Source organism: Panthera tigris, chromosome F3, assembly GCF_018350195.1.
Source record: "Panthera tigris isolate Pti1 chromosome F3, P.tigris_Pti1_mat1.1, whole genome shotgun sequence".
NCBI classification, from domain to species: domain Eukaryota; kingdom Metazoa; phylum Chordata; class Mammalia; order Carnivora; family Felidae; genus Panthera; species Panthera tigris.
The window spans coordinates 12,219,848-12,247,551 of NC_056678.1; the positions used below are offsets into that span (position 1 = coordinate 12,219,848).

Consider the following 27,704-nt stretch of genomic DNA (forward strand, 5'->3'; position numbering starts at 1 on the left):
ATGAGAACTAAGAGTTTTGATGGGAAATACAATTGTCACAATAACAAGTGACACTCAGGGTTTGCGAGCCACTTTTTGGTGTCCCAAATTAAGCAGTGAAAGATACCGCAACCATAAGCATTTGCAGTGTATGGATCCAGACCCTTACACAACCGCCTTTGAACAAAACAGAATTTTAAGTGGGAAAAGACTTTAAAAGCATTAGAGGTAATATACCGTTCATAACAATATTATTTACGTCAATAAAATATTCCTCGAATAAAAACATCCTTATTTCCCTCTGGATGACATTTTCAAAGAAACAGCTCTCCTTAGTTGCAATAAAATTTTATATCCTATAAGTACAGAACATCTCTCAAAGATACCTGGATAATGTTCCGGTTCACGTAGACACCCCATTTTCCCGTTAAGAGACAACTACAAACCAATTATGATTTGAAATATTTCTTTTACACTGAATAAACCATTTCAAGCTGAATAAAAGATGATAAGCGTTACTAAAAATGACTCACGAGGCTATTAATTACTCTGAAATAATGTAGTTTTTTTCTACCAAACAGCCCATATATCCTTTTCTTAAGCAGGCTCTGTTATTATAAGATTTAAATAGTAATTACAGAGAATATACTCCTGAAAATATCAGACAGAAGAAAGCATCAACACCAATTATTCTGGGATATCTTGACATTAAAGTATGATATTGCTACTGTCACTTAAATTCCTGATTTCTTAGGGGTGTCACCTCCACCCAGTGATGTTTTTATTTTTAACTCCCAAATCCCAAAATCAAAAAAACTCCACGAGTATATATTACGTAAAACATAAATTACATGTGTAGTATTTTAAAGCACAATATAGGAGACATTAAAGTTAGATGAGGGGTTTTTTTTTAAGTTATTTCCCAAAGAGAAATGTGGCCCACCTGAGATAAGTACACAGAATACTAGTGTCCTCAACTATTTGTTACCAAATTCAATACTGTGTGATAGTGTATGATAATATAACTCAGGATCAGGGGATATGTCTCCATGAGTTTATCTTATATACAGTTTATCTTATATAAAGCTATAATATAACATGGATTAAGGAAGGTAGAGGTTTTCAATCATATTTTTTAAAGTAAAATTGAACAAATAAAAGAAGGTTTGCAGGTGCTTGCTTGTGAAGGAAGGAAGGAAGGAAGGAAGGAAGGAAGGAAGGAAGGAAGGAAGGACGGACCATAACTCTAAAATGAAGAAGCAGGTAAGATTAAGGTTAGAGTCAGTAAGCTATAAAAGAAGGAAAACTACTCTGGTTCCTCTCAATCAGGGTGGAAACCACCAGTATGCTGAACACGAAATTTATTTCACAATTGGTCTTTACTCTGTAGGACTAAATAAGACAAAGGTTCAAACCAGTGCATTTTTCCTTTTTAAGGTCAGTTGAAAGGAAGAGTCATAGAGAAGGGGAGAAGAAGGGAATCTAGTCTCATTGTCAGGAACAGTAACCTTTATGCAAAAAAAAAAAAAAAAATCAAAATTCTCTTTAAAGGAACCTAGGTCAGGAGGCAGTCCACTAGCACAAATAAATCTAAGATGATTTGATACAGAGGGGAAGGAAACTAATTTTGATAAAATATCTATCATGTGTTATTTTCAAGAACAATATTTGGCTTACTTGAATATAGTCATTTGTTTTCAAGAATGTATTTCATTGCCCTCTAAACACCGCCTTTTAAATATTATTTCTTCAGGGGAGGGGCGGAGTTCGAGGGGCGGAGTTCAAAGGGCGGAGAAGTAGGGGGACCGGGATTTCCCCTGTCCCTCAAGCACAGCTGTACTGAGGTCAGAACCCCCAGAAACCCCCAGGAAATCAACCTGCAGAGCGGCAAAAGCATCTCCACACACGGAGGGAGACAGCTTGGTGGGAGGGAGGGAGGGAGGGAGGGTACGTGAACTGGGGGAGATAAAACGGAGTAGGCACAGAGGGGAGGGAACCCCTTCTTTGGAGAGACAAAAAGGGAGAGAGAGAGGAGGGCTGTGAAATTGAAGTATCAAGTTAGCACAAGAGGAAAACCTCTCCGAACCACAGACTGGGGAGCGAGAATATGGACAGAGCCAGTTTCTATTCTGCAAACAGCCTTGGGAGCTGAAACCCGGAGGTTTCAACTGTTTGCAACTTTCTCCAGAGGGAAGCCAGGTAGCCGGCACTTTTACTCTATTCTTTTTACACCTTTTCTCTTACTCTTTTTTATTTTCCTTTCTCTTTCTCTGGATTTAGCTGATTCTCTGTTTCGCCCTCTTTTCTCCCCTTCGATTTTTCTTTTTGTTTGGGATCAGGTTCCCCCTGACTTTTTACTTTTCTTCCACGGTTACTTCAACAAACAAATCAAAGCACACCTGGCTGAAGGTCCGAACACCCCACCGCTACAAGCAAGGGGGAGCTCTGCAGACGACCGACCATCGGGAAAGAGCAGCAAAAATGCAACAACAGAGTGAATGCAACATACACCAAAAACGCTTCCTGAAGTGCCAGGCCCTGGACAGTGTGTGACCCCTTTTTAATATAGTAGTACTCTCAGGTGCAGGATATATAACAAGCTATTAAAACACACAAAAGACAGAAACACAGCCAAGATGACAAAAGGGAAGAATTCTCCTCAAAAGAAAATTCAGGAGAAATGACAGCCAGAGGCTTGCACGAAACAGACATAAACAATATATCTGAACAAGAATTTAGCATAACAGTCGTAAGACTAATAGCTGGGCTTGAAAACAGCATTGTAGGCCCCAGGGAATGTCTTATTGTAGAGGTCAAGGATCTAAGAACTAGTCAGGATGAATTAAGAAATGCTATAATGCAGGGCGCCTGGGTGGCTCAGTCGGTTAAGCGTCCAACTTCGGCTCAGGTCATGATCTCGCGGTCCATGGGTTCAGCCCCGCGTCGGGCTCTGGGCTGACGGCTCAGAGCCGGGAGCCTGTTTCAGATTCTGTGTCTCCCTCTTTCTCTGACCCTCCCCTGTTCATGCTCTCTCTCTGTCTCAAAAATAAATAAATGTTAAAAGAAAAAATTAAAAAAAAAAAAAAAAAAGAAATGCTATAATGTGTCTGTGTGGCTCAGTCGGTTAGGCATCTGGACTTCAGCTCGGGTCATGATCTCACAGCTTGTGAGTTCAAGCCCCGCATCAGGGTCTGTGCTGACAGCTTAGAGCCTGGAACCTTCTTCAGATTCTGTGTCTCCCTCTCCGTACCCCTCCCCTGCTCATTCTGTCTCTCGTCAAAAACAAATAAAAACATTAAAAATAAATAAAAAAATAAAAAGAAATGCTATAAATGAGATGCAAAATTAACTAGATACAGTGACAGTGAGGATGGAAGAAGCCGAGTAGAGAACAAGTGAAATAGAAGATACAATTATGGAAAATGATGAAGCCGAAAAACAGAGGGAAAGGAAATTACTAGATCACAGGGGGAGAGTTAAAGAGCTAAGTGATTCCAGGGGCACCTGGGTGGCTCACTCGGTTAAGTGTCCGACTTCGGCTCAGGTCATGATCTCATGGTTCACGAGTTTGAGCCCCACATCGGGCTCTGTGCTGACAGCTCAGAGCCTAGAGCCTGCATCAGATTCTGTGTCTCCCTCTCTCTCTGCCCCTCCCCTGCTCGCACTCTGTCTCTCTCTCTCTCTCGAAAATAAACATTAAAAAAAAAAATTTAAAGTGCTAAGTGATTCCATGAAACCAAACAATATCCATACCATAGGAATTCCAGAAGAAAAGCAAGAGACAGGGACAAAAGGTTTATTTGAACAAATTATAGCTGAGAACTTCCCTAGTCTGGGGAAGGAAACAGGCATCCAAGTCCAAGAGGCACAGAGAACTCCCTTCCAAATCAACAGGAACAGGTCAACACCATGACGTATCATAATGAAATTGGCAAACTACAAAGCTAAAGAGAGAATTCTGAAAGCAGCTAGAGACCAACCGTCCTTAACCTACAAGGGTGCACACACAAGGGTAGTAGCAGACCTGTCCACTGAAACTTGGCAGGGCAGAAGGGATTAAATGTGCCGAATAGGAAAAATATGCAGCCAAGAATCCTTTGTCCAACAAGGCTGTCATTCAGAATAGAAGGAAAGATAAAGGCTTTCCCAGAAAAATAAGTATTTCTTCAGGGGCACCTGGGTGGCTCAGTCAATGAAGCATCAGACTCCGGATTTTGGCTCAGGTCATGATCTCACGGTTTGTGAGTTCGAGCCCCACATTGGGCTATACACTGACGGGGCACAGCCTGCCTGGGATTCTCTCTGTCTCCTTCTCTCTCTGGCCCTCCCCCTCTCTTTCTCTCTCCCAAAATAAATTAATAAACTTAAAAAAATAAAAATAAAATAAATATACTTCTTCAGTCTCAGCCATATTTTCGGATGATTCTACCTGCATTTATACCGTTAAAATGGATGTTAAATACTGCTGTGGAGTTATACTGTACCATTAAGAACTATTTGCTTTTAACTTTCTAAAGCATCCTGGAGAGTCTTCTACCCTGAGAATATTATTAACTTCATAGATAACGTCTAAGGGTGTCACTATGCCAGCAAGGTCTCTCGTGATTTTCTTGCACGCCTGTATATTTTTGTTTCATAAATGAAACAACATGATATTTTAAGAGCTGAGCCAGTGGCTCTCAGGGATAAGAATGCCTCAGTCACTGGATATGACCAGCTAGCAACTGGTGGGCTCGTAAATACCTTCCTGATTATGAATAAATTTCAGATGAGATCCCCAACATTTAAGATACACAAACTGTTTTCAGTACCGATGCCTCACATTCGCTTTGATACTTACATTATACTCAGACACTACTCCTTTATAAACTTCATAAAATTCTTCAACGTTAACTCGATCCATGTTGAACTATATTGAAACAAAACGAAACAGAACAAAAGTCAACCAATAAAAGGACGCAAAACGTGCCACGCTTAGAACTCGACACTTAAGACCTCCTGGATGTATTTTCTGTAAAATCTAAACCTTGCGCAAATTAAATACCCTGAAAAAGTGTCGTTGAAGATAAACTCATCAATGATAAAGATGCGTAACATTTATCGAGCACGTGATATATCAAATATTGTTCTAGGACCTGCATGCCATCATCTCATTTAATCCCCTCAACAACCCCATGACATCAGTCACACGATGTACATAAGGGTTATGTAACCTTCAGATCTGTGTGTTCCATCTCAAGCAGTCTGACCTCACCTGTCATGCCCTTAGCCACTACACTATACCTCTCTTTGAATAAAGCCTCATTCTCCATGCACACGAAAAAATGTATATACAGTGTCGTGTTGTTTACTGATAGATGAGCAGAAGCAGAACTATTACTAATGCAATGTACTTCCAATTTTGCAGCGGCCAGAAATAGTACCCTTTTCCTCCCAAACATTTAGAAAAATCCCTACTTAGCATTTACACGAGTCGTCTGGAAATCGAAATTCAAAACGAATTGTAAGAGAATGCTTATAAGATAAATCTATAAAGACTCTTTCTTATCCAGGCTGGATTCAAATTTAATTAAAAATAAAATTTCATTAAGTTCTAGGGTTGGAGCACCTGAGTGGCTCAGTCGGTTAAACATGCAACTGTTGATTTAGGCTCAGGTCATGATCTCCCGGTTCATGGGATCAAGCACCGGGTCAGGCTCTGCACTGACAGTGACAGTCAAAATAAATAATAAACAAAAAATAAGTCCTAGGGTCTCAAGAACTAAGACCTTAATTTTTTTTTAAATTGGCTCAGAATTTAAAATTTTAGGGGTACCTGGGTGGCTCAGTCAGTTAAGCTTCTAACTCTTGATTTCGGCTCAGGTCATGATCTCATGGTTTGTGGGATGGAGTCCCGTGTCGGGCTCTGTACTGTCAGCAGGACCCTGCTTGGGATTCTCTCTCTCCCTCTCTCTCTGTCCTTCCTCTGCTTGTGCACTTTCTCTCTCCCTCTCCCTCCTTCCCTCCCTCCCCCACCCTCTCTCTCAAAATAAATAAACTTAAAAAAAATAGAATTTACAATTTTATTTTCTTCCCTATTTTGTTTCTTTATTGTTGCCAAAAATGAAGATCACTAAGAAATTTCTGCCTGCCCAGGCAATAATTCACACTGGGAGGATTTATTTCATAGGCAACATAACAGTCAGTGAATTTTGTTTCGATTTCAGTGTTTTAGCCTACATTCCCACAACTTGTTGAATTTTTAATATAACAAAATAATAACAGAATATATAATTTAAATACTTATATTTTGTATTGGAAATTCCACGAGGCATTGTGTAGGGTTATTTTAATTTAATTTGCGATTTATTTTAATTTTCATTTGATTTGTAAAATAATCCATTGAGACAAACAATAATGTTCTCACTGACCGGCAGACCCACGAGTCTAGAGGGCAGCTGACCCATGATTCAGAAACAGAGCTTCCCGGGGCACCTGAGTGGTTCTGTCGGTTAAGCCTCTGACTTCAGCTCAGGTCATGATCTCACACTTTGTGAGTTCAAGCCCCGCATCAGGCTCTATGCTGACAGCTCAGAGCCTGGAGGCTGCTTCAGATTCCGTGTCTCCCTCTCTCTGTTCCTCCTCTCTCTCTCTCTCAAAAATAAACAAACATTAAAATAGAAAGAAAGAAAGAAAGAAAGAAAGAAAGAAAGAAAGAAAGAAAGAAAGAAAGAGAGCTTCCTGACTCCCAGACTCAAGGGCTGTGATTGCCACTAAGCAACCATGCCTCCCCTATAGGTGCAATTAATCTTTTTTATTATTCTTGTTTTCACTGAGCACCTACTATGGCCAATAACCATGCTAGCTTGTAGGCCTAGAGTCAGATCAATATTTAAATCTAAATTTGCTACAAAATACATACTTTTAAAGCAGGGTTAGGTCCTATAATCCTGTGACTATAACACCAATCCAATACTTTTAGAACGTTTTGCCTAACAATTTCGTCATAATCCTAGATAAGGTTCTTCAAATATCAACTCTGTCATTAGTCTCCAAGTTTTGCCTGATGACTGCAAACCAGTTGATATTTCTGACCTCTTTTTGGCTTGTAGGCATTCCTACTAATCAGGACACAAAGTGGTCAGAATCTTGGTTACTGCTCTGACCCCTGATTTTGGATGATCCTAAGACTTAAAAGAAATCAAAAGCAGTTCCTTTTCAGAAAAAGAACATATAAATTATACATATATATATATATGTATATATACGTGTATATATATATATATATATACGTGTGTGTGTGTGTATATATATATATATATATATGTGTGTATATATACATATATATATATATATATATATATGGAAAATCTCAGCTCCAAAGCTGGTAATTCACTATCAAAACAGCATAAACTTGCTGGCCTTGAAACACGGTTTATCGGATTCCTGCAACAATTGGTACCCAATTTCTTGTCAAGTGCACGGGTAAGTAGAGAACAAAGGTGTGAGCTCAAAAGTGGATGTTGTTTGTTCAGTGAAGAGCTTCCTACAAACGTGTCCACAGGGCGATTCGAGAACAGCCGTGGGCCCTGCAGGTCCAATGGTGTGACCGCCAACAGAGGGGCTGAAATGCACTAACTCCAAAGAAGGTTCTGAGGGAAAGTCCAGAAACCAGCAAAAGGCCCTGGTTAGGGGGACAAAAATCTCAACCGATTCTCCTTCTCCATTCTCTTCTCAGTCACCAATCCAGGCCACCAAAAATTCATTATAACTACTCAACTTAACTCTATTTTTTGTTTGTAGGAACTACCTACATTGTTTCTGTCTATATTCATTGTGCAACTAAAGTCCCAGGAATTTTATAAACCGATTTTATAAGCTTAAATTACCCTTTGAATTTTAGTTCTCTCAGTGAAAGATTATGTGGGTAAAATCATCTCAAAAACATTTTTTATTATAAGGTTATCAGGTTCATTAACTATATCTTTTTATTTTTAATGTGCTGAGTTCACAAGTGCACAGAGAAAATTCAATGTAAAACATTTTTTAAAAAATCTCTCAATAGGTTATGACTCACTGCAAACTACCTACCATCTGCATAGCTGAGATTTCAAAACCTGCATCCCGGATAGCCATGAGGATCTTTCCCAGGAGTCCTAAAAATACAGAACAAATGAGTGCAAAAATACAATACAACATTGCCAAGGCATTTTAGTTTCTTAGAAATGCAAATTTTCTACATCAGGGCACTTTGCTTACACTCTATATGAAGAAACCACTTATTTTTCTAAGGGAAACTAAATCCCTACTATTGAGCACCACGTGTAATCATTTGATTTACCAAGTAAGTACTTCAGAATACCAACAATTATCCTGAAGATGATGTAAATGATCTTTAAGGTATTATTTTGACTTTAAGACCCCTGAAGTCTAGTGACATAGGGAACATGCAAAATAAACCACTGACAATGACATTACAAAAAAAAAAAAAGATGAAATGAAATGCCAAAGTACTGGGTAATGGGAGTTCCCAGGATGAGCTCAAAGAAGAAAAATCAAATTATAACTGAAGGGTAGCAGAAGCTTTAAGGGGAAATGAGAGCACGAAATGGTACTTAAAGGCTGTAGATAGATGGGATTACATGGGGACACAGGTATAAAAGGACAGAAGGCTCAGGTCTAAGAACATGTGAGCGTGCTCACATGAGAGGAAGAAGTCAGAAAAAGATAAAAAGAAAACAGCTGAAAAGGAAAAGAGACTTCATTCAAATTGATGAAGGCCTTGGATATCAACATGAGGAACTGGGTCCTTATCCCACAGATCAGCACTTTTTATAATAGGGTCTGTAGATTCTGGGAGTCTAGGACTGATTTTGAAATTCCATTAGTTTAGTATAAAAATCTTCTAAGCTTCTTTTTTCCAAGTCAACTAAACCCACACCCACACATGCGCACCCCTATCCCATATATTCTGGAACGACCTTGATGCTCACCTAGTAACCCAACATCACCAAAGAGTATCCGTTTTATTTACTTTTATTTACTATTTTACTGCAGCCAAGTAGGGCTATTATAATTGCAGCAGATTGAGGGATAGAAGGGGAAAAAAAAAAAAGACAATGATAGATCTATTTCTCAAATGATGCATTTGTACCAAGGGAAGACCAAATGATACCAGGGTGTATTGTGAAAAAAACAAAGGTTTCTCAGAAGTCTGAAGGGTAGAACAGGCCCACGCCAACTCACAGCAGTCCGCATCATATCGGCGTTGAGTTTGGTGACTGAGTTTTGTCAAATATCCTTGATCCAATCAGTGTTGTTAACTTAAATTTTATCCATTTTATAGTTTTGTTGGTGATGAATTTGTAAATTGCTTCAGCTGTACAGTTGCATGCACAAAGGTTTATATTTAGTTTTATATTTGGACATATTTAAGCTGCACTATAATTACAATAATTTATGTCAACACTGGGGGTCCATCAGAATATTTTTCCTCCAGCGGAAACACTGCCAAAAGAGACGGAGAGTCACTGAAAATGTTGAGCGGAAGAATACAGGACAAATAGTGTTTTAGGAAGATTACCGATGTAATAATGACAGGCAAGCTAGTCTGAAAAGGAATAAAAGACAGAATAACAAAGGCTTTTGAAATCATCTAGCATGCTCACTGAACTTGGATGGCAGCACTAGAGAAAGAAGTAATTACTATAAGACATTTCCAAACAAGAATTAACAGGACTAAATTGAACACAGAGCGTGAAGATGTAGAAATAAAGGTTTTGAGTCCAAGTGACTGAAAGGTTGATAGCATCTCTAAGAAGAAAACAAGTAAGAAAAACAAACTGATTGAGCTCCTGGGGAAGGCCACCAAGATGGAATGATGGCCAGCTGACGAGTGAGCTGGACCCGGGCACTCCAGGGCTCCTTGCTCCCTCCCCCATCCTTGGAATGTGCATTCTGCTTGCCTTTCCCACTCCCAGAGGCTGCTCCAAGGACACAGCCTTGAGATAGGGATGTGGTGCTGAGAATACCTACATGGTATGCGTGACTGAACCCAGAAGGCCTCTATAGAAACTTTTTAAGATTTGGAAGGTGGATGTGGGATCCACTTGCCTGGCTGCTGCCCAACGCAAGCCTTGCATGTAAGTTTCCTTGCTTTCTGAGACTGCCACCTGCCAATCTGAGTGGCCTTCCTGTTTCTTCCGTCCCTCCTTATGAGTTCAGGGGCCAGTTTCAGATTATACACTGAAAGCTGCCATGGAGGTTATGAACAAACAATTAAGGGGAAAGGCAGCCAATTATTCTGAACATAGAATCTTAGAACAGAACACTGATCAGTGTTTGAGAAGACAGCATATCCAGTGACTAAAAAATGATTGATGAATGAGTGAATACACTCCCTATTCCAAATAGGTGATAAGGGATTACATCCAATAGCTAGACAGGTAGAAGGCTAATAATGAGGAGTGAAGACAGGTTAGAGCTGAAATGAGGAGAACAGAGGTCTGCTGGTTTGACAAAAAGAAGAGGAAACGCAAAAACAAACCAAAACCAAAAAAAAAAAAAAAAAAACAACCTGGGAGGAATGATTTTTGAGAAAATATCTAAAGTTTGGGGGTTAAAGAATGAAAATGAGTAAAGAAGGGTATGTAAAAAGAGATGTGCAGGAAATTAAAGAATAAAATATTACAGTACTATCGCCATATCAAACAGAGGGGGAAATTCTTAGAATGGAGGGACAGTCCAGAATTAAAGGAGATTAAGGGCCCTGGGAATGCAGATAAAGCCTTTGGCATAAGCACGATGGCATGCTGACATTAGAGACACTTGAAAGATATGTATTAAGAGTGTTAGGAAAAAGAAGTTAGGTAACCCACTAAAAATCTGCACCAAAGACTCAGATGATATTGGATATGAGAATGTGAGCCAAAATTCTAAGTCATTAATCAACAGGAAAAATATTAATTAGGAAATTAAAAATTGATTAACAATTACCGGGGACTGAGCTCTTTCTTAGGAATTGATAGCATTTAATCCTTAAAGCAACACTCCTATCAGGTTTTGGAGGATCGATAACTTGCCTGAAATCATAATGTTAGTGTATCTCCAAATCCCACTGTCTTTCTACAAGTTTAATGAGAAAAAGAAACGCATACGTGGAAGCCTGGTATGTAAAATTCGCTGGGCAATGTAACTCCCTAAGGCAAGGACCACGTTCATTTCAGTTCTCATTGTATCTCCAGCGCCCAGCGTAGTATCCAGCATGTAGTATAGGTGTTGCATAAATACTGTTCACTGAATTCAGAAATAACCAAAGAAACAATCACGGCTCTGCTTGGTGCAGACCTAAAGAACTCTAAGACTCTTCGGAGCAAACAAACACCGAAACACTTGAAAACACTGGAAAATTACAAATGGGCAATTAAAGTTAGGAAGAGGGAAAAGGATTATTTAAAAATGTTGGCTTAATGATCTGAGAGAAAAAGTTCACACTTATTTCATGCCATATACAAACAATAACCCAAAATATACTTAAGGTAAATGCAAAAACAAACAAAATAAAAAAACAAAAAACAAAAGAACCCCCAATCAATTAGAAAAATACCTAGGTGACTATTTTTTCTTCAAGTAAGGGTAGGCTTTTTAAATATAAAAAGCGGGGAGGAAAAAAGGAGAGTTCTGTTTCTGCTATGGCTGAGTAGCTCCTATTGGAATATAACCTTCCCTCAGATAATAACTATAAACTCTGGGGAAGGGGCGCCTGGGTGGCTCAGTCGGTTAAGCGGCCGACTTCGGCTCAGGTCATGATCTCGCGGTCTGTGAGTTCGATCCCCGCGTCGGGCTCTGTGCTGACAACTCAGAGCCTGGAGCCTGTTTCAGATTCTGTGTCTCCCTCTCTCTCTGACCCTCCCCCGTTCATGCTCTGTCTCTCCCTGTCTCAAAAATAAATAAACGTTTAAAAAAAAAAAAAAAAAACCTCTGGGGAAAAAAAACATAACAATACAAGTACGTGGAGGTACTGAGTGGGTTCCCTGTTTTTGCAGTATTTAGGCTGAGGAGAAAGCCACAGTCTACACTGAAACTCTGATTGAAAACCCATAGAAGTAGCAAATTTAAAGAACTAGAAGACAAGGTTTAGGCAACCATGGCCACTGGAAAGTGAGTAGACAGATAATCCCAGGAAAAAGAAAAGCCAGAGAAGAAAGCCTGACTTCTGTGTATAAACGTTGCTCAAATCTTGGGAAAACTGAAGCATTCAGGCATGAAGCAGACTCCAAAAAGCCCAGCTATGATTGAAAGGACTGAACGAGGCTTTGAGTTACCACCCACCAAAGTGGGAACAGAGATTGCCCGATCAATTCAGCACGTTTACTGGTTGCATTTAAAATATCAATATATCTTTCAAGAAGATGACAATATCCATAATTTTACAATATCTCATTCATAACATTCAGGATATGATGCATAATTATTTGAAACACGAGGACACAGAAGAACATGACCTATTCCAAGACAAAAGAGAATCGATGAAGACCAACCTCGGATGATGCAGATGTTACAATTAAGAAACAAAGATTTTAAAGTTACCGTTATAACTGCTTAGCGAATAAAAGAGAAGTACACTCAAAATACATGAAAAGATAGGGAATATCAACAGAGATTAAGAACTACAAACAGGATCAAATAAAAACAATAAAAACGAAAAATGCAACATCTAAACTACAAAATCCACAGTAGAGACGTAAGAGCAGAATAAATTTAGACATAAAAAGAGTCAATCGATCTGAAGAGAGATCAACAGAAACTATCCCATTTGAAGAAAGAACAGACAATTTTTGAAAGACAATGAACAGAGTACCAGGCTGAAGCAATACCAAAAAGCCTAACATACATGTAACTGGAGTCTAAAATAATACAGAAAATATTTAGAGATATAATGGCTGAATTTTTTCCAAATTTGTTGACCTATTGAATCCACTTTGTGCTTTTTTAAACCAATCTCAAAGAAAAAAAAAAAAAAACTAGGCATATCATCATCCAGCGTCTAATAATAAAAAATAAAGAAAGTCTTTGGAGCAGCCAGAGAAAATGACTCACTGTATACAGGGAATAACAATTTTAATGACTGCTGACTTCTCCCTCTCCTGGAGGCAGGTGGACAGCTAAGCATTTTTAATGTGCTATAAGAAAAATAAACTGTCAATGTGAAATTCCATGCCCAGCACAAAACTTCAAGAAGCATGATAAAATAAAGACACTTTGAGAAAAAAGAACCCTAAAGGAATTTGTTTTTACCAAACTCCTACTTCAAGAAATGATAATGGGAAATTATTTAACTTGAAGGAAAATGTAACAAGATTAAAAATAGGACCCTCAGGAGAAATGAGCATAATTAAAAGTAACTATGTGGGTAAATACAAAAGATTATTTTTTTCCTCTTAATTTCTTTAAAATACACATGCCTAATGGGGGCACATGGGTGGCTCAGTCAGTTAAGCGACTCCTGATCTCAGCTCAGGTCTTAATCTCAGGGTCTTAAATTCAAGCCCTGTGTTGGGCTCTGCACTGGGTAGGAAGCCTACTTAAAAAAAAAAAAAAAAAGCCTACTTAAAAAAAACACGTCTGATTAAAGCAAAAATTTTAGCATTGTATTGTAGGTTTAAAATGTACATGAATTTAATACATATCAGATATCAGTTAATCCAAAGAAGGAAGGGGGGCAAGGAGAATAGAAAACAAATAATAAAACAGTAAACCTAAAACCAATCATAGCAATAATTACATTAAATGTTAGTGCACTAAAAATTCCCATTTAAGGCAGAGATTTTAGATGAATTAACAAGATTCAACTATATGCTATTAACAAAAAAAAAACAACTTTAAATATAAAGACACATATAGGTTGAAAATAAATGATGGAAAAAAATACCATGCAAACAATAGGTACAAGAGAGCTGCAGTGGTCACATTAATTTCAGATAAAGTAGAATTTATGACAAAGAGTATTGCCAGAGATAAATGTCCTAAGCAACATGTGGGAGACTGCTTTAGACAGAGAGTGGGAAGAAGATGGACGTTCATGACAAAGAGAGCGCTGGGCACAGATACAGCGATGTATGTATCTTGGTGGAGGGGAAACCAGGAGAGAAGGCAGGGGAGGTGGTAGAAACCATTGACAGAAGGACTTATAGACCATATTTAGAGGTTTGGATTTTACCCAATAGGCCAGAAGTTCTCACAACTTTTTGGCCTCATGGACACTTTAGTTCTTAGAAATTATTAAAGATTCTAAAAAACTTGTACTTATATAGGTTATATCTGTCAATATTTGTTATGTTACAAATTGAAACAGAAAATTCTTAAATGTTAATTTAAATACAACAAAAATTCTTCACATGTTGGCGTACATAACATTTTGTGAGAAAAAAATGACTGTATTTTCTAAGAAAAAAATTTAATGAGAAGTGTAGCATTGTTTTACGTTTTAGAAAATCTCTTTAATGTCTAACTTAATAGAAAGCAGCCTTGTTCTTACATCTGTTCCAGCTTTCAATCTGCTGCTATGTGTTGTTTTGGTTAAAGTACATTTAGTTAGAAAATAGTACAGTATTTTAATAGCCTTTAATGTAAATGTATTTATTCTTCTTTGACAAACAGTATTCTCCTAAAATCTCACTGCAACATATAACTTCAAACTTCTACCAATGAATTTTTTACCCTGCTGCATTAAAATTCACAGGTCTATCCTATACTTTGAAAGAATCTTTTACCCATGCATGATTTTATAACATTACACATTGATCCTTTGGAAAATATTAGTTCACTCAGTTGTGCAGATCTTCCAAATGCTGACTCATTTCATTACAGTACATCAGGAAAAAAAAAATCACATTTGTTAACATCGCCACCAATTTCATCAGAATAGTCTGTAAGTTATTAGGAAGCTGTCAAGCTTAAGGTGGTAAATATACTTTTGCAAGAACATAATTATGATTTTCATTTCTCATTTTACCTTCTTTTGCATTTTTACCTTTGGCAACAATTTTTGTCCGTTGTCATTTCTCTGAAATAACAGGCTTACTTAATTTCAAGAAAAATTCGCGCCAAATACCTAAGTGTGAAAAACCACAGTATGTCTGCCAGTCATTCTTTTGGGTAAAAATGATATCCCATGAAAAAGCCTTTTAGTTGAGCTCAAAACTCAAACAGTTATACAAATGCTAGTCCTAAAGATCACATTATATTTCAGGATAGAAAAAAGTGCTTTATGCAGACTTCTCATTTCTTCACACACAATATTAAAAAGACATATACTTGAAGGTCAAGAATGAATAAAATTAATTTTTTCTGTTTCATCAAGGACATTCTTAAGCGAAAGTGGCTTTTCTTTCTGCAAGCACATGACAATTTAATAAAAAAAAACCCTGACTATTAGGGCAGTTTGCTTCCACTGTCTTTTGCTACTTTTTGCTAAGGCACCAGCAGTGTTACCCACCATTTGGTTTTGTACCATTAGTGCAAACATCACCACAGTTCAAGAGGCAAATAAACCTATTATTATGAAAATCGATTTGCTCTCCCGGATAACGTAAAGGGTCTTTCTTGTTATAATAAAGAAGATGTTTCACAAAGATGATTACAAAAGAATCATTTAAATACGGGAGCAGGATTAAGCCTTGTGCATTAACCAACGCAAAGAGATCTACAATCTACATCTATTACAAATCTATAATCACATTAAACCACGCCCCATGAAGATGTACCACTTGCACAGAATAATTCTGTTCACAGATAAACGAATAAAAAAAGTTATAGTTCAAGTAATATTGCCATTCTGCCAAGAACAGTCAGACGTGAGTCAAGGATATTGCTGTTTTTATATTCAGTTGGTTATGTGTGGAGGCAGGATAGAGAGGCATTTAAGAAACCTGTTCTGTGTTTAACAGCTTGAAACAACAAACTGTCAATAACCATATGTCCTTTACTTTGTTCTAGACAGAAAATGTTCAGATGACTGAACAAATAACAATAACTATGTAAATGAAGTACCAAAAAGAAAAAAAAAAGTAAAATTGCCTGCCTTGCAGCAAACAAGTTCGAAAGGGTCAAAGCAGACGACTTTTTTTTTTTTTTTTCCCTTGGCTGGTGTTTGCATAGCTAATTTGTTTTTTAATGGTTTGCTTATAACTCCATGAATGTTCTTAAATTTTTTGAATGTCAAATCACCTCTCCATCTCCACTCCCAGTGCCTTAGTTTGTTATCTGTCTACCTTTCACTAGGATTGTTCAAAAGCCTCTTTGTAAATGGCCACCCTGTATCCAATCATTAATATCAGACATCTATTGCTTTGGTGTTCTAAAAACTCTTGCTTCTCCTGAGATTAAGAGCTCCCCATCCTCTTTTAAGAAAACTGATCTCACCGGTCATTTGATTGGAATGGGAGCTGCCTGCCATTTTCCCTCACAACTCTACGACCAAGGTCTCAGTGAAAAGTCCAAAGGTAACAGCAAGACCTATCAGCCCTCTGCTAAGACCAGAGCAATTCACACAGCAATGGGCCTATCATTGGCAAAAGCCGATCAGAGGCCTTCACTGTTTTGTTTTGTTTTGTTTTGTTTTTTAAGCTAGAACCAGGGAAAAAAGCACTCTCCACTATGTTCATAAGTAGGTAAGCCCTTCACTGCTGGCAACCATCCTTCTCTCCCAAGGTATTGGGCAAAACTTACTTAAGAGCATGAAGCTGACAGGGGCGCCTGGGTGGCTCAGTCAGTTAGGTGTCAGATTTCGGCTCAGGTCATGATCTCGTGATTCCTGAGTTTGAGCCCCTCGTGGAGTCCCGCATTGGGCTCTGTGCTGACAGCTCAGAGCCTGGGGCCTGCTTCCAATTCTGTGTCTCCCTCCCTCTCTGCCCCTCCCCCACTCACACTCTGTCTCTCAACAACAACAACAAAAAAAACCCAGAACATGAACCTGACAATCAAAAGGAGCAAATATAAAAGCCAGAGAGAAGAGAGATGTCAACCACGTCTCCCTAAACCCTGTTCAACCTCTGCTCTTCTTCCAACAGTCCAGTTAAATGAGAATTAGTAGATTCAAGCTGGGTTTCTATCAGCTGCACTAACAGTGTCCGCTTTGGACAATCTGACTCACACAGGAGAGGATATACTGCAGCCTGAGAAAGAAAGGCTGTAGTGGGAAGGGTTGAAAAAGAAACGAAAACAAACAAAAACAAAACAACAGGTACAGTATTCCAATGTGTGCTGATTCTGATAAGAGGGTTTATAGGCAACAACCAATTATCTTGGAAAAAATCCTAGGCATGGCCAAATGATCAGTAAGTGGGATTAGAAGATGAACCCTCCCTCTGTCCACGAAGTTCAGAAAAGGATCATGGTTGGAGAGTGTAAGAGAAGAAACTGACAACAAAACATTCAGGTACACTGACGTTCAAATACTATTTTTAGAGGGGTGCCTGGGTGGCTCGGTGGAGCCTCTGACTTCGGTTCAGGCCATGATCTCACGGCTCACGAGTTCGAGCCCCCCATCAGGCTTTGCGCCAGTGCAGATTCTCTGCCTCCCTCTCTCTCTGCCCCACCCCTCAAAAATAAATAAACATTAAAAAAAATTTAAATACTATTTTTAGAAATAGACTTAACCATTTAAATTAAAACAGGTTTGTACCGACTAGGAAAAAAAAAAAAAAAACTGCAAGGCAATTGAACAAAACAGGTACTTTAACACCAACGGGTATCAATAAGCACAAAGGCACAAAATTTTCACACAATTTAAATACAGGACATGGTGGGTATCACTTGGAGGAAAACAAACTGCCACCAGGCTTCTATGACCGAGGATGGATTCACAGGTGCCAGATATGGGGTCCTAGGTCACCCAAAGCAGGTATAATGAGGCACACATATAATGCGGTGCTAACATAATGTCCAAGACTTATTTGGGTATGGAAGCAGCAACTTTATGAGGGTCCTGGGAATTGGGACAAGCTTTTCCCCCAAATTACAAAGAAAATCCAGCTTGCATCTAAAGTGGAAACAAAGATGGGAATTTTTTTCAGTTTTAAATAAATACATAAATTGTATTTATTTTTGAGAGTCCATCATTTCTCCCTCTGACCTGGTATCTGGTCAGGGGCAACAAATCCATATTAGCGGATTGACCTTGACTCGGCTGTGTTACCCATCATCATCCCTACAAGGAAGGGCGCTTAGTCAGAAAGGCAGCCCTTAAGAATTGAATTTGGATTATACTGCTCCAAACAGCCCGGAGTTAAAAATGAGTTATTCTCTCTCGCCTTAGAGCTGCCAAAGAGGGGTAAAACCTCCCAGGGCATGGCATAGAAGGAGGAAGATTACTAACAACTACACACGAGATATCTGGCCAGGGGCTAAGAATCAGCTTGCTCTCCAGGCCACGGATGTAAGTCCTGGCAAATAATCCAGTTTGAAAAGCCCTCTCCTTGGCCTGTCTCAGTTTCACCTCTACACGGTGTCGGTTTCTTTCCTCATTTGTTAAAAAAAAAAAAACAAAACCACGTAGTTCGTCCCTCACAGCCTTGTTATGAGGATTAAATGTGTGTTTATATGTAAAATTCTTAGCATAGCCAGTGGCACACAACAGCACTAACAGGTCATGTTGGCAGTAGCAGATAATCCTCATCACGAGTGAACTAGTGGAAGTTCAGCTGAATGCGTAGCTTTGCTTCCAGAATTACCGTGAATCTAATTTTAGCAGTTCCCTTAAAATCTTATGCCTCCCATTCCACAAGAGAACCCTGTGCTGCCAGGACATCTCAAGGGGACTATGCTAGAGTCTGGGTCACTCCTAGTGAGATGCCTGCACAGAGATGCTGGAGAGACAGGTCTCCGGGGTCACAGCAACATCAGCTACAGGCACAACAGAGCCCGGAAGACGCAATGGTTCTCCAGAGAAGAAAAGTCAGCGTGGTCAAAGCCAGCCGTTATCTGGCAAACACAGTGATACATGCTAGGAGTAAATCAGGGCAAGAAAAGAGGGGAGAAGGGGGTCCTCACGTGGCATCCGACAAACAAAGCCTATCCGATTTCTCTCTTCCACTAGGGACTCCTAAAAATATCTGCAGTGAACTTTGTAGAGGGCTAGAGTCCTATGTCTGGAGACAGGTGCATGCATCAGTAAAACAATTTCTATAGGTTCATAAGGAATATTTAAAACTTGAAGGAAAATTTGAAATAGAAAGTTTCCCTACAAAAATCCATACGAGAGGAAAAAGGGCAGGATAAAAGTTGATTTAATACATAAAATGTTAAAAACAAATCAAAATCATAAAACTAAGATAAATCAGCTTATACATCCCCACTTAAAGACAGTCTCAGTTTGGGTGAAACGTTAAAGCCCAACTATGTTCTATTTATACAATATAGAAAGTAAGATGAATTATATAGTGAACAAAATCAAAATAGCCAAATGGGTAGCAATATTAACAATAAACAAAATAAAAGTCAGGGGAAAAATATCTCAGGATATTTTGAAAAGTAAAACCAGAGTATCACAAATGTATATGCACAGAATATACGACATGGCATTCATAAAGAAAAATAATATTAGAAATAAAGGAGAGATAAACAGAAACATACCATTCTCCAACTCTTGCAGACTCGATGAAAAATATTATGAACATAAGTGGATTTTTTAAAAAATTAAGCATATGCTAAACATTCCAACGTAACTATAATAAATACAAATTACATGGGCCATTTTATTTGACTACCACACAATAAAACGAGAAAATTTCCAGAAAAGTTAACAACAAAACTCGAAGTCTTGGGAATTTACAAGTACTTTCCTCAAGAATCATTGGAACAGCGTTGACTGAAACACGAAGAAACACCCAGAGTGACAAATCAGAAGAAACCATATACCAAATCAAACAATAATATTTAGAAGTTAGAATATAATGAAACAGGCAATCTCACAAGTGTGAGTGGAGGCGGGGCAGAGAGAGAGGGAGACACACATCCAAAGCAGGCTCCAAGCTCTGAGCTGTCAGCACAGAGCCCAATGTAGGGCTGGAACTCACACGCAGTGAGATCATGACCGGAGCCAAAGTCAGACACCCAACCGACTGAGCCACCCAGGTGCCCCCTACAACTATTATTCAGACTTTAAAATTTTTAAAGAATTTTTTTCTGTGCAATTAAATAATCTTTGAAAACATAAATTCAAAACACAATGTTAGGCTAAAAGAAAGTGCAATATAAACTTAAATAAACTGGGTAATTCCTATTCATTTTATGAAAATAGTATTACTCCAATACCAAAAGCAAAGTACAAAACAATATAACTACATATCAAAATCGTTATGAATACAGTTGCAAAAATTCTTAACAAAATATTAGCAAATCAAATTCAGCAACATGACCAAGTGAGGTTTATTTCAGGAATGTAAGCCTAGTTCATTGTTAAAAAAGAAAAAAATCAATCAATGTCATCTATGTTAAAAGGCTTTTGAAAGAAAAATTACATGATCATATCAACTGATGCAGAACAAAATTTCTGAAAAAATTCAACACCCATTCATGGTCAAAACTCTAAGAAAAAAAAGAGGAATAGAAGGGAACTTCCTGAATTTCATAAAGAACATCTACAAAAAACCTAAAACTAAAATATACCTAATCGTAAAAGGCAAGAATGCCCATTCTCATTTTTCTTATTCAAAATTGTACCAGAAGTTTAAGCCAGTAAATAAAGCAAGAAAAGAAAAAGGCATTCAGATAAGAAAGAGACATAATTGTTTCCATTTGTATGTGACCCATTGTCTATACAGAAAATCCAAAAAACTACAAAATGTATTCTAGAACTAATAATTGACTTCAGCGAGGTGCAGGATGTAAGACAAACATACAAAAATCAACCAACAGTGTATCTACATACGAGCAACAAACGTGGACACTAAAACTGAAACTATATCATTTATAATCGCTCAAAAAGGCAAAAACTACTAGACATAAGTCTAACAGTACATGCACAGGATTTGTTATGAAAACTACAAAATGATGGGGTGCCTAGGTGGCTCAGTCGGTTGAGTGTCCGACTTCAGCTCAGGTCATGATCTCGCAGTTTGTGGGTTCGAGCCCCACACTGGGCTCTGTGCTGACAGCTCAGAGCCTGGAGCCTGCTTTGGATTCTGTGTCTCCCTCTCTTTCTCTGCTCATGCGTGCGCGCACGCTCTCTCTCCCTCTCTCAAGAATAAACATTAAAAAAAAATTTTTTTAAAGATTAAAAAAAAAAAACTGCAAACTGCTGGAAGACCTAAATAAATGGAGTCACATAGTATCCATGATTTAGAAGACTTAACACAGCAATGATGTCAATTCTCCTCAAATTGATAGATTTCATGTAATTCCTATCAAAATCCCAGCAAGATACTTTGTAGATACAGACAAGATTATTCTGAAATTATATGGAAAGGGAAAGGAACTAAAAGAGCTAAAACAATTCCAAGAAAAAGTCAAAGCAATCAGTCTCCTCAATTTCCTAACTATCGTATAGCTGTAGTAATCAAGACCGCAGTAATCAAGAGCAACAGACAAATAGATCAATGGAACAGAGCTGAAAACCCAGCACCGGATCCACATAAATACAGTTTTTGACAAAGACATTAAGGCAATTCAGTGGAGAACAGCCTTTTCAAAAAACCAGTGATAGGACTGTATAAGGAAAATTAGAAAATACAGTCTCTGACATGGCAGTCACTTATCAGAAGCCAGTCTACACTGTGGAAAGATAACACAAATTTAGAAGACAACAATTAGTCTTTCTTGTATGTATTGTATGTGCTACTCATATTATTTCGTGTAATCCTTACAACAATCCTAGGAGGCAAGTACTATTATTACCTTCATTTTATAGATTGTTACCAACTATACTCAAGAGAAAAACAACATGCCCTAGAATAATAGCCTGTAAGAGATAGAACTGAATTAATTTCTTTTATTTAAAATTTTTTTCAGGTTTATTTATTTTGAGAGAGAGAGAGAGAGAGAGAGAGAGAGAGAATAATACATATACATGTGTAAGGGAGGGGCATAGAGAGAGGGAGAGAGGGAATCCCAAGCAGGCTTCGTGCCGTGAGTGCAGAGCCCAAAGCGGGGCTCGAACTCATGAACTGTAAGATCATGACTTGGGCCAAAATCAAGAGTTGGACACTTAACCAACTGAGCCACCTAGGCACGAAGAGACAGAACGGAATTTAAACCAAGTTCTGCCAGCCCTAGAATCTGATTATGTTATACTACAACAGTCAAAATGTTTAATCGGCATGTACATATCATTTAATTAAATAATTCATCTATATTAAATAATTCATGCCACCCCAAAACACAGTGCTCTGGGATATTGACTATGGTGAGTTAAAGACATTCAAGTGTCTCAGCAAATGCAAGAAAAACACTCTGACCTTTCTTCTTTTTCTAATAGCAGGAGATGAAATTCCCCACATGAAAGACATCCTCCCCATATTAGCAGGAAAGCGACGTACTTCCCATCAAGGACGGAAAAAACTCTACGAGGGTAAAGGTAAAAGTTTGCATCCCCTACAATATGCAAAAATACACATTATCTACATATGTATAATTTACCTTTTTTTGATCTTCTGAGTATATACTATAAAATCAATAACAGAAGAATATAAAATCTGTATCTAGCAAATTTTGAAATGTTCACAGGATGATCGCCCAATTTATTAATGATTCAGAGTTTAAGCTTTCTTTCCTTCTAACCATTTTGATGCTTATCAACATTTGAGGGAAAAAGAGAGCGGAAACAATAATCACTTTACTGTGTATTAGCAGTGCTACAAAACTTTGATAGAGAGAAAATCATCAAGAGAAAAGTTAAGTAATTAACAAGGTAGATGGACGACATTCTTTTTTTTTTTTTTTTTAACGTTTATTTATTTTTGAGACAGAGAAGAGACAGAGCATGAACAGGGGAGGGGCAGAGAGAGAGGGAGACAGAATCGGAAGCACGCTCCAGGCTCTGAGCCATCAGCCCAGAGCCCGACGCGGGGCTCGAACTCACGGACCGCGAGATCGTGACCCGGGCTGAAGTCGGACGCTTAACCGACTGAGCCACCCAGGCGCCCCTGGACGACATTCTTTAAAACTGTGACAAAAAAATACCTTCTATGGAAAGAACTTACCCTGATACTAAGGTCTTTCCTTGATATTTTCCCTTTATATCATGATGCTCATACTCTACAGTAACCCATACACCTACAAGCAACCGTGCAGGCAAGGAACGCACCCCTCTACCGTGGGAAAACTTGAAAACCGCCTTTACTATCAATGTGAAGCTTACTCCATGCAGTAAGAAGGTATAAATAGATGAAAACAAAACCCAACTCATAGACACAAGAGCCCATGAAAAGGACACTCAGAGCTAGAGATGATAAGAGTTCAGATCAATTTCAATAGCAAAATACAAGAGAAATCACAAGCGTTACTAAATTCGACACAAGGAACTTAATACTAATCCCAGCAGATATGCATAACAAATAACCTTGGGCATAAAAAACAGGTGGAAAAGCTTTCAGTTTCCTAGACAGCAATATGTTCCCAGGCAATGCCACTTCACTAATAATCTTCCAGCAATTATTTTTTATTTTTTTTAACGTTCATTTTTGAGAGAGAGAGAGACAGAGCACGAGCAGGGGAGGGGCAGAGAGACGGAGACACAGAATCCAAAGCAGGCTCCAGGCTCTGAGCTGTCATCACAGAGCCCGGTGTGGGGCTCGAACTCACGAGCCATGAGATCATGACCTGAGCTGAAGTCAGACGCTTAATGGACTGAGCCACCCAGGCACCCCAATTTTTTAATTTTTGTAATGTTTATTTATTTGTGAGAGAGAAGGAAAGAGAGTGAGAGCACACGTGGGAGAGGGGCAGAGAGAGAGGGAGACGGAGAATCCAAAGCAGGCTCCAGGCTCCGAGCTGTCAGCACAGAGCCGGATGATGGGGTTTGAACCCATGAACCACGAACCAAGACTGGGCTGAAGTTGGATGCTCAACCAACTGAGCCACCCAGACATCCCAATCTTCCAGTAATTTTTAATCGGAAGAGAAAATATACCTGCAAAGTAGTTTGGATGCAAATGTGTTATGAGTGTCTGCCTTCTAGTAAGCAAAGATATTGTAGAATCACTTTAAATTAACTGCAGATGAGAGTCTGTATTTAGCAGAACTGTTAAAGTGAGAACTAGTGAGGCTCTTAGGTCTTAAAAGATCTCAAATTATTCCATTAGCTGATCGTAAAATCTATTCTAGTAGCAAGTAGGTGTAATGAAAGACAGACCTAATTCATCCAAATAGCATTTCTGATTCTCCACTTACACCACACACCCACATCTAAAATACACGTTTATCCTTACCAATATCCTAAGAACCATAATATGTAAATTCCCTACAAGGCAATAAAAATAACCAATGTAGCTTTACAGATGTACCCACAATATGGTAGCTAAGTGCATTAAAATTCATGATAGTTGTAATTAAGTGAGTAGAAAACAAAAGCAGGCTCCATACCAACTTAGGAACAATAGAAAAGATGTGTAGGATCTAAGATCTCCAGGAAAAGGCAGTCAAGAATCCCTCCTTTGCTGGGAAGACAGGGGTAGGCTCGGTACAGCAAAAGAAGCCAAGAACAGCTATCATGACTAAAATGAGATCACAATTTTAAAACAAGGACAGTCCAAGAAAAACAAAAGTAGCGAACCGGGCAGACAGACCAGAAACTGAAAATTTTGTAACGTGAGGCAAATAGGTCATTAGAAGTCCAAAGTCAATGCCAGGTTACTACAGAAAACAAGTCAATCACTCAGTCACAAAGCAACACTGAGTTTCGACACCACAGGATACTGCCAGCTCCAGTACAGGGCGAGATCCTTCCTAATTTTGAAAGAGCCAGTCCCTCTTGTGGAGGGAATAAGCACGAGTCCCATTAGAAGCTGACTTCATATTTCTAGGAGATTTTCCTGAGTTATACAAGGGCTATACATCTTATAATTCATCGACGGAAATCTGTTAGCCTTAAAAAGATAAACCCAATGAAAAAGTAATTCAAACCATCGATTATTAGCTCCAACATGAACAAAACAAAGAAATCTTTTCCCTTTCTTAAAATGAGTTCCATTGTTGGCCTCCTTTTTTGTGAAAAGGTCCGAAAGAAAAAGATTCTCAAAGCCAGTCTTTTGTCCCGTTTTTAAAAAATAAGTACATTGATCTTTGTTTATTCTAGCTACCCCAGGTCACAGTTAAATGAAATGCACAAATGTAGTTATCTACTTCAAGAACACTGTTTCTTTTGCTGATTTTAAGTGGCTTTGATTTCCTCGGCTAAGACCTACATTGTCATTCATAGACAGGCTTAAAAATAGACATATAATTGAGGGCATTTGGGTGGCTCAGTCAGTTGAGCATCCCACTTTGGCTCAGGTCATGATCTCTCAGTTTGTGAGTTCAGGCCCCCGGGTCGGGCTCTGTGCGGACAGCACCCTGCAGCCTGTTTCAGATTCTATGTCTCCCTCTCTCACCGCTCCTCCCCTGTTCACGCTCTGTTTCTCTCTGTCTCTCAAAAATAAACACGCATTAAAAAAATTTTTTTTAAATAGACATAATTCCACAACATGGGCCACAAATTATATAACTTCTGCCCCTTGTCTTCTGGAAGCATATACTACCTGCCCTGGGTATGGGCATCCGTTTTTGTTCCATTTTCCAGGATAGTCCTCATGTAGGGGGCAACTCTCCCATCTAGAGGTTCTCAAAATGTAGTGCCCACGTTAGCAGTAATAGCATGACGATGACCTGGGAACTTGACAAAAATACAGACCTACTCAACTGGACACTTCGGAGTCTTTATTTTAACAAGCCCCCCAGGTGACCTAGGTGCACACAACATTTGAGAAGCAGGGCTGTGAGCCAGATGTCTGAGGACAGAAGGGTGTCATAAAAACCATTTTCCTGACCATGAAAAAACGTAATGTGACCTGAAAAGCCTTATGATTTTAACTTTCAGTCACATTTTTCCTTAATCAGACTACTCCAAACCTACACAGTCTTTTTTTTTTTTTTTTAATGTTTATTTATTTTTGAGAGAGACAGAGACAGAAGGTTAGGGGCAGAGAGAGAGGGAGACACAGAATACGAAGCAGGCTCCAGGCTCTGAGCTGTCAGCACAGAGCCCGACGCGGGGCTCGAACTCACGGGCGGTGAGATCATGACCTGAGCCAAAGTCAGATGCTTACCTGACTGAGCCACTCAGGAACTCCATGAGAGGTGTTAAATTCTTAAATTTTGTATTTTTGTCTTAGTTTTCCTTACCCTCTATCACTTAATTTTTAAGACCATTCTTCATCAGAAAACATGGAAATAAAAGGGCATAATGGTAAAAGTGTCTCCCCCCCATGCCGGCATCTCAGTCCTTCTCCAAAGCAGTCAATGTTAGAATTTCTTATATATTCTTCTAAAAATATTCAACGTACATACAAATGTACAGACACAACCTTTGTTTTACTGAAATACATACTATGCCATCTATGCTATGCCTCACTCAATTTCTATGTATTTACTGTAAAATATAAAGAGTATGTATTTGGTGGTAAAATATGTAACAGATATGTTCAGTTTCATAAACAATTTTAAAGTGAATATCTATGGCAACCACCACTAAAGTAAGAAAACCAAAATACTCCTAGCACCCAGAAGCCCTCCATATGTGTCTCCCCAATCACTGTCCTTTCTCCCCTCAGTGAATACCTGACTGAAATAACCTTTTCCATGCATTTCTCTATTCTTTACTACATACATATGCATTAAAACACATAAAAAACACAGTTGACTTCTGCCTATATTTGAACTTTATATGAATAGACTTAGATGGCATATATCCTTAAGTGTTGCTTATTTTGCTCACTTTACGATTATGGAACACAGCAGAGAAGGAAGAACGTGCCACACTGCAAAAGGAATCTCTACATGGTGGGAGTAAGTGGTTTTTAAAATAAACATGTTTCTGTTTTCTAAATTTTCTGCAATGTAGATTACTTCTATTAATACGAGACAAATGCCAGTAAAAGCTACCCAGATAAATTCCTGGCTAAAACTTAGCATTACCCACTTTTGTATCTCCTTGGTGTCTATTCCTTAAAAGGAACATTCTGGTAGTTCCAACACCTAAAAAACTCAGTTCCTAAAGAAAACATTCAACATTAGTTAATCATCTACCTATGTTAGATGGTTTTCTTAGAGTGATGACTTTTCCTCAAGCACTCAAGTTGGTGATAGATCGACATCGATATCAATATATATCTGTTCACACCATACTTATGAAGAATTTGAGGCATGTGTTTTGAATCACATTAACAGTGATCATATTAAATGAAAACTGTCATTAATGCAAAGCCAAACACCGTACAAATTATACTGGAAATTTCATCTTCTGACTCAGCCTGATGCTTAGGAAGATTTGGCTTCTGCAGCAACTTCTTACTAGATCTGTCTCCTAAGGCAAGAGAAACAAAAGCAAAAAAAAAAAAAAAAAAAAAAAAAAAAAAGGATTGGGACTTCATCAAAATAAAAAGCTTCTGCACAGTGAAGGAAACAATCAACAAAACTAAAAGGCAACCTACAGAATGGTTGCAAACGACATGTCTGATGAAGGGTTAGTAACCAAAATGTATCAAGAACTTCTA

At 38.5% G+C, this 27,704-nt stretch overlaps 1 protein-coding gene across 4 annotated transcripts in view; it reads right to left on the bottom strand.

Annotated features, from left to right (window-relative positions):
- The window catches only part of NME7 (NME/NM23 family member 7), a 256,632-nt gene that overhangs the window by 127,274 nt on the left and 101,654 nt on the right, over nucleotides 1-27,704 (bottom strand). For all 4 annotated transcript variants that reach the window (XM_007077009.3, XM_042976671.1, XM_042976670.1 and 1 more), the window contains 2 exons: nucleotides 8,050-8,114; nucleotides 4,820-4,888 (listed from right to left, as the gene is read on the bottom strand). In XM_007077009.3, coding sequence (XP_007077071.2) covers nucleotides 4,820-4,888; nucleotides 8,050-8,114 — 134 coding nt within the window. The remainder of the gene's footprint in view (nucleotides 1-4,819; nucleotides 4,889-8,049; nucleotides 8,115-27,704) is intronic.